This window comes from Hippocampus guttulatus, chromosome 5 (assembly GCF_054856545.1).
Source record: "Hippocampus guttulatus isolate MCC_2025c chromosome 5, RoL_Hgut_1.0, whole genome shotgun sequence".
In the NCBI taxonomy this organism is placed as follows: Eukaryota; Metazoa; Chordata; class Actinopteri; order Syngnathiformes; family Syngnathidae; genus Hippocampus; species Hippocampus guttulatus.
This window is the reverse complement of record NC_141265.1, coordinates 13599940-13607599: the sequence shown is the minus strand read 5'-3', so window position 1 is coordinate 13607599 and position 7660 is coordinate 13599940. Positions and strand designations below refer to the sequence as shown.

Below are 7660 nucleotides of genomic sequence, written 5' to 3'. Positions count from 1 at the left end.
TCGGTGTAAGATGTTCTGTTTTATTGGTTTGTGGCAGAACTTTCAGTATACACATAAAATCTTTATAATAATAAATTATCAACATCCTTTCTAAGTAAACACATTGCGATTTTTTTTAAGGGGTCAGAAAATGCAGAACATGATAAATAAATACAAGCTTGCACCATGCCAAAAGCTAAAATGCAAGATTTCAATTAAACACAGACACAAACACATTAAAAAAAAGTCACAAAAGGGTTCATGTTGTCATGTCCAGCATGGAAACGCTATGCTGTCTGCACTCCTTTATAGCCATGTCGATTCTGTTTGGGATTGCATTTATTTTTCTTGTACCTGCAATACAAACACATATTAAGGATTGAAAATAACATGTTTTGCCCAGCAACATTTGACTGAAAAACAATATGATCACCAATTTGGAAATTTAAGTCAACAGATTCCTCGCTACAATTCAATAGAAGGGTTGGATTTTCTCCGTCAATCAGGCCACGATACTAACGGCATTTATTTGGAAATGTAGTTTCTCCATAAGCATTTCAAAGATGTGCTTGTGTGTTAATTTAACAGAAAAATTGCCCAATAATTTTTAACTTAGTGTTCCCAAATCAATAAATAAATATGCTTGTAAACATTTGTTTTTCCACGTCTTGAAAAACACTCAAATATGACACTATGCTGTTAGGCCAATGATATTTTCAAATGTTGTTTCCCCCGACGACATTAAAAAATATGAGCAAATAAAATAAACAAATATTATATTTGTATCAAATAATAGTAATAAATTATTATAAATAATATTGTACTCATAATAATACAGATTTTTTTTAAAATGTGTCATGTATACTATTTACCAGTAATAGGAGACAATTTGAACAAAGAAGAACTGACTCGTATTCTGGAAATGGATCATTATGAAGACTCCAGCTATTCCGGAGCGCACTAACAAGAATGCATGATTGTCCGAGTGAGTATACTACCCACTTGCAGCAACAGAAGAGAGCTCCAGCCAGGCCCATGATGAGCAAAGTCACACAGAAGATGATGAAGACGAGCTGCACCTCTCCTACTGGCTTGAAGACCAGCTCAAGGTTACTACAGCGGGGGCCGTAGAAACCGCTGTGACACCTGCCGAGTGCATTCATGTCATACAGAATTGATCATAAGAAAAAAGAGAAGTGCCAGCCAAGCGCAAGGCACACATCCCCTCTCATTATCACACTTAAAGACAATTTAGAGTGTTCCATTAACCTGCCATGCGTGTTTTTGGAATGTGGGAGGATACCAGAGTACCCGGAGAAAAACCCACGCAGGCACGGGGAGAACATGCAAATTCGAACCATGCACCTCTGCACTGTGATATAGATATAGATATATATATATATGTACACACTTACTTGCAATGGTGCTCCTTGACATCCACCAGCAGCATGCACTGACCTCCGTTCATGCAGTAGTTGGCATAAGAGGAGTCACAGTTCTGGGTGAAGCGTTTCACCACATGGGAGCGCTCTTCTCCATGGCCTGAGGTGGAAGCAGCAGCATAGAGAATACTGTCCTTAATACTCGAAATATATGTCTCGGAAAAGCCCAAAAAAAAAAATGCGGAACTTTATTTGAGGTTAATTAGAGGCACATACAGGCATGTCTTCTCTTTAAAAGTTTTAAGTCACATTGATTTTGAGAAAGGTTCTGAAATGATTTTATTTTGGTCTAATTTCTGAGCTCACAAAAATGTGTCGTTTATCCATCTATTTATCCGTCAAGCCTGTGTACCTGCAGACATGGAGGAGTCAGCGTGAGTCGCGTGAAGTGTCGATGACATGCTCTTTGTCAGGACAAAAGGCCACAACAGCATGACACCTGTTGAACACAAACCAACAGCGATCCTTTCATATTACACGTTATGTAACAATGTAGAGTGCATCAAAAAAACAGATTTGCCACATGTCTCCACTGGCCACATTCCTGAGTGATAAAACATTTTTCAAATTTACGTGACGAGACACAATTGATTGTTTGTTGAGTGTTCCTCTCGCTGTAATAAATGAGCTGGATGCGGTGACGAAGAATGTTGCGCGTTTTTCTTTTCTTTCAAATGACTAATATTAAAAATTTTCTTATGTGATTATCAAATTAGTCACAATTTAAAGGTACTTATTAACTTTAAAAAAATGAATATGATGAATCCTGCTTTTCGAAATTGGAAGGTGCTTGAGAAATCAATAGCTGTCAGGAAATGACACACACATCAAAATCGACGGGGTACAAGTGTGGACACTGTTTGGCAGCTACGAAAGAAAATTTCATCACCGCACAGTTCCATTGCGTTTTTGTAGATTATTTTGCCACATGATAGTAGAGGTGTTAAGAGATGGATTAGGTCACTTAAGAGTCCATTGAAGACCCACGACCACAATCCAGTATAGGCCACTGCACTGCTAGTGCTCTAAATAACTATTACTGCTACCACTGATACTACTACAGTTGATACTATGACTATTAATACCACTACCACTTATACCACTTTGAGTATTAGTACTAACTGCAGTATTTGTAGGAGTTCCTTCTATTGGTAGTCAATCCAGTAACAATGTACATGTTTTAGTTTGCAAGTTAATAACAGTAAATGGTTTACAGGTCAAACAGTATTAAAAAGAACAATTCATTAAAATATAGTAAAGCACTCAAATATGAAAAAATAAGAAAAAAAAAATCAACGATTCCCCCTGAGGACTCCTCCTTTTTTTTCTTCTTTTTTTTGCTGATCCACATATCCCGTTGCCCTCTTTTCATGTTTTTACTTGTTTGACAACAAAGCTGGAGACTCATTTGTGCAACCAGAAGATATTAGCCAACGCCAGAAAAACCAGATCATTCTGGTTTTATTTGTCTTCTGTGAAAAGTGGGCTCCACTTTTCATGCCTCCACTTTCACCCCCCGGTTATGATTAGGAAGGTGTTTAAATCTAGCCGGAGGGGGGGGGGGGGTCACATACTTAATCAGTTCCGTTACTGACACACGGGTTCTTCTCTGTGACAATCAGACCAATTGAAATTTTACTTCAGAGTTCCACCACCATTGCCTCAGACTTTTGTGATGACTCCTGACTTACGATAGGCTATCGTTTGGTTTAAAGTCTGCTTCTTTTGTTCATCTTGTCCTTTTAATAATTCGTGGGTGCACCTGCCCAACTCCTTAAAGTCCCCAATAAAGTGAAAATACTGTAAACAATTCAACATGACAAAAATGTTAACAACCCCTTGGAATTTGGATGAATATAACAAACGCTGCAAGTGTGAAACCACACACGACCGAGCAATGAATGCTAATATGGGGTTCCTCTTTCTGCCAACTACCTGGACAATGGAGTTTATCCGGCTTCACTTGTTTAGAATACAGTACCATTTGGCTGTCAGGGGGTGTAAAAAGGCAGATCTCATCCACAGTGATTGCTCATATCACAGTGGCATCCGGAAGCAGAAAAGAAGTGATCAAACAAGTTGTAGTGTGCAGTTTGTTGGAGAGGCAGATTATTTTGGAGCATTATGAGCATAAAGAGAAAACTGGTGTAAAACAAAAAGTGACATTGAGTTTAGTGGTGTGTAAGACTGACGCGGATGAAAGGTTCACATTAAGAGTAGTTCTAGTGCTGGAATGATGATAAGAGAGTATAAAGTAAGGATTAGGTACTTTAAAGAGCAATTGAAGGGGGTTCAACTTGTTTTATCCCTGGTTTCCATTCACTTGCCTATAAATGAGGGTAGAGTAATAAAGAATGAGAAACATTCTGAAGGACCAAGTGTTGCCACGTTTTATCAGTTCAGCCGCGATGTGCTGCTTGGTTTAATTTAATAACAAAGACGAATTGCTCCTTGCCTCGCGAGGATAAGCAGTTCAGATAATGGATGGATGAAAAATGTAACTTATTTTGGTTGTTCAATTAAAAAGTTTTACATTCATTAACCACAGAGTGATTATATTCCCTACCACATATAAACGCGAATTTATTGTTTTCAAATATTAATCAACACTGCGTTAAAACATTAAATGACCGGCAAGATGTACGACATCAAAATACTTGGAAAGTTTCTATACGCTTTGTTCAAATGTTACTTTTTGCAGTCTCATTAAGATATGCGCGATTTAGCATCACATTTAAAGCAATCGAATTTGGCAAAACGTCTCCCGAAAGCATGTAAAAGAAATTCTGACTTACCGAAAGTTGAGAGGAGAGCTGACACTTTTGCCATTTGGGAAGGTAACGTGCGTGCTTTCAGTTCTGGTAGAATGTGCAAAAATGCCTTTGTCGTGTTTTCAATGTTGTTGCGTGTTGTGGTGTGATGGGTGTCGCTAACCAACTAATTTAACGGTGAGATGAGGTGGGCGAGTGGGTGCGGTCGAAAAGCAGACCGTCATTGATTTGGAGATAAGAAAGGAAAACATCCTACAGCCAGAGACGGGCCCTGAATGCATCATCATTGTCGTCATCAATATTAATTATTCATTTTGTGATTCAGTCACGTAATTGGCGGTTAAATCAAGTCCCACACAACAGCTGCACATCCCACGGATCCTCACGCTATATTATCATTTTTATGTTACAAGAAAAAAAAACGCTCACCTTTGTGTGTCCATGTCAGAGAGATTATACCAAGAATTATAAACTACGAGGTAATAACCCTTTACTGATCATCTTCCATACACACTTTGTATGTTTAGTGTCAGTTTTGACCCCGAAGTACAGATTTTCTCAAAATGTAATAATAACTTCGCTGACAATGAATGGATCATTCCTGAATCGCTTTTACTGGGCAAATGAAAAGTGCATTTTTGTAATATCTCAATATCGTGGAAAATATCCATTTCAGTGGTTCAATTAAAAAAGTTAAAGTAATAGAGAGTAGGATCGGGAATCAGTTCACAGAGTGAAATATTTCATATATATAGCCTGTGCCCCTTAAAATAAATAAAGGGCACACTAAAATAATACATCCTAGTTAAACATCTTATCTCTATCACTAATCACTAAGCTAAATGAGTTGAAAGCAATATACTGTAATACAAAACGAATCAGTGTAAAACTAAAAACAAATAATAATCCCAGAGAGGTCTGGTTTTTAAATCCTAGTCAAAATTAAAGTGGAAACTCAGAATACAGGCTGATCCGACTGTAGTAGAAATTTCTCAGGACAAGGCAAAATGAGGCTCAGTTAGTTTGTGTGACCTCCTTGTGCCTGTATGACCTCCCTTCAATGCCTGGACATGCATCTGATGAAATGGAGAATTGTCTTCTGATGGATCCCCTCTCAGACCTGGATTAAACCATCATTCATCTCCTGGACAGTCTGTGGCACAAATGGTATTGATGTATGGAACGAGACATATGTCCCAGATATGCTCAATTGGATTCAGGTTTGGGGAACGATCAGGTCAGTGCAGGGCAACAACCCGTTCATTATGCAGGAACTAAATTTGTTTTGGGCCCCTAAATGACTATGTTTGACGATTATTGCTAACGGCAACTCAGATATTCACCATCAAGAAAATTTGAATATACTGTGAAAAACCATCAAGAATCATTGTTAATATAGAGATTAAATAAGAATTATCCTTCTGAAATTTTTTTTTCCTGTTGAATGAGTCTGTATGAGATTCACTTTTATAATAAACTGAAATAAATGTTCAGTATATATTCACATTTATTGAGATACAACTGTATAAAAAATGCATTCTATTCAAGTTCTTTGGTGAGTGAATTCTGCCATTTTTTAATATTAAAATAAAATAATGCAAAAATCGATTCAGTATTACTAAAGGTGGGCGGGGAGGGGGACTTGGGGGAAAAAAAAGATACAATTAAAAAGTCATTCATTTATTAGAAAAAATAAATACATTGAACATAAAATAAGTTATAACAATAAATACTCACATTTTCATGTACTTTAAATTATAATTGCACAGTGTTTCATTACTCTTGTCTGTTTTGTGATTGGTAGAAAACATTACTTTACTCGCTTTGTACAAATGAAAAGAAATGTTTGTTTCTAAGTCTGTTATGTATGCTAAAATGCAGCAGCGATGAAGACGGTCGATGAACATATCGGGAGGATGTCACACTGTAACCTCAGATGGTGCAGATTCCATTTGTTTTTCAGATTTTGTGCACCTGAAAGCAAACATGTAACATGTTTCAAAAATAGGTCGTGAACAAACAACGGCATCAAACCACAGAGGAGCTGTTCAAAAAAGGCCAACAATTGCGCATACTAAACAATAATAAACATTTGTTGGACTCATCTGTCTCACTTGAAGACGGTGGATGTACTAACTGCTCTCCGCGTACAAATCAGACAATCAATAAGGCGCCAAATGATTGGATCGATGCATGATTCATCCACGTCACAAAGCTACTCACCTCGTGCGGACGACGCAATAAGTGATGAAGAGCAGAATGAAGATGAGAAGGGCCGCCCCGCAGCTGAGCGAGATGAGGTGCTCCACAGCAATGTGACTTTGAGAGAACATGGTGTCCACTTCGCTGTCATAGTGGCAGCGATTTCCGCTGAAGCCAGATGTGCAGCTGCACAGAGGAAAATGGGTAAGCGTGTTCCAGGGAGAGCGAGAGAGAGAGAGAACACAAACCGAAGCGAAGGCGAGTTCGTCGGACGTGTCGGTTCAAGTGTGTGTTTGTGAGCTCACATGCAAAAGGGTTTGGTGGTATCTTGGGGGTAGATGCACGTGCCGCCGTTTAGACAGAAGTGCTGGTTTTGGCTTCCACACGGCCTGTGGGAACTCAAAAGTAGAGGATCCTCTGTACTGCCTGCACAGAGCAAATATTGTTATCCACCATACACGTGTATATTACCGCGTATAAATGACATAGCACAATTTGGGGGATGGATGGATGTAACAAAAAAAATATTTTTTTTTATCCTATTAAAAAAAAAATCCCCCTATTTCTGTTCTGTCAATTCTAATTCATAAATACATACTGGCGTTGAAATACATTCAGAGAGGTACCCATCATCACACTACTGAGATACATGAGTTGCAATAAAAATGCTCAGTTTTGATCCATTTTTGTCAGAGAAGCTTTTCATTGAACGTGGTTTATAATTGTTGGGATCTGTTTTCGTCCCATAAGTCACAATGTTCAAACCTCAGTATGAGGCGGACGTCAGCTTTATCTGACCCTCTCGGATGTTTAGCAATGCTTATTATTGTAGCTCTCTATGAAATCAAATGGAACGTCGAAGAAGTGATTGTTACTTGTGGTTTGTGCCGACTGTCCCGACGCTGCCAGGAGAAGAAGGATGGCTGAAAGGACGCCTGGGGAGGAAAAAAAAGAGCAACTGTTAGAATTCCATCTTTAAACCATAACGGCAAAGCTGCAGTATTTTAGCTTTCATATCAAACAAAGTGACAAACGAAGAACTCACCCTCTTTGAGGCTCTGCATTAACATTTCGTCTCGCTCTTAAAATCGTTGCTTCGATGCAGTGCCACTGAACATCCTCTGAAATTTATATAGGTCGAGCTACCAACCACGGGGAGTTTTTTTTCCCCATCACAGCTTATTAATGAGGGGAAAAAAGCTTCCAAAGAAAGACAGCTTCCTCAACCCCCACCACTCCAAAAAAAAAAAAAAAAAAAAAATTTAC

At 38.4% G+C, this 7660-nt stretch overlaps 2 protein-coding genes across 2 annotated transcripts; both read right to left on the bottom strand.

Annotated features, from left to right (window-relative positions):
* LOC147205146 (proepiregulin-like) lies at positions 1-4370 on the bottom strand. The gene is made up of 5 exons (XM_086112507.1): positions 4217-4370; positions 1774-1860; positions 1395-1521; positions 982-1125; positions 1-333 (listed from the first exon to the last, which is right to left on the bottom strand). Exons 1-5 carry the CDS (start codon positions 4248-4250, stop codon positions 267-269), a joined length of 459 nt encoding a protein of 152 aa, XP_085968633.1. The 5' UTR covers positions 4251-4370; the 3' UTR covers positions 1-266.
* Positions 4371-5856: 1486 nt separating this feature from the next.
* Positions 5857-7587, bottom strand: epgn (epithelial mitogen homolog (mouse)). Its single transcript, XM_086111790.1, has 5 exons — positions 7440-7587; positions 7270-7329; positions 6700-6820; positions 6416-6580; positions 5857-6166 (listed from the first exon to the last, which is right to left on the bottom strand). Exons 1-5 carry the CDS (start codon positions 7462-7464, stop codon positions 6112-6114), a joined length of 426 nt encoding a protein of 141 aa, XP_085967916.1. The 5' UTR covers positions 7465-7587; the 3' UTR covers positions 5857-6111.
* Positions 7588-7660: the final 73 nt, after the last annotated feature.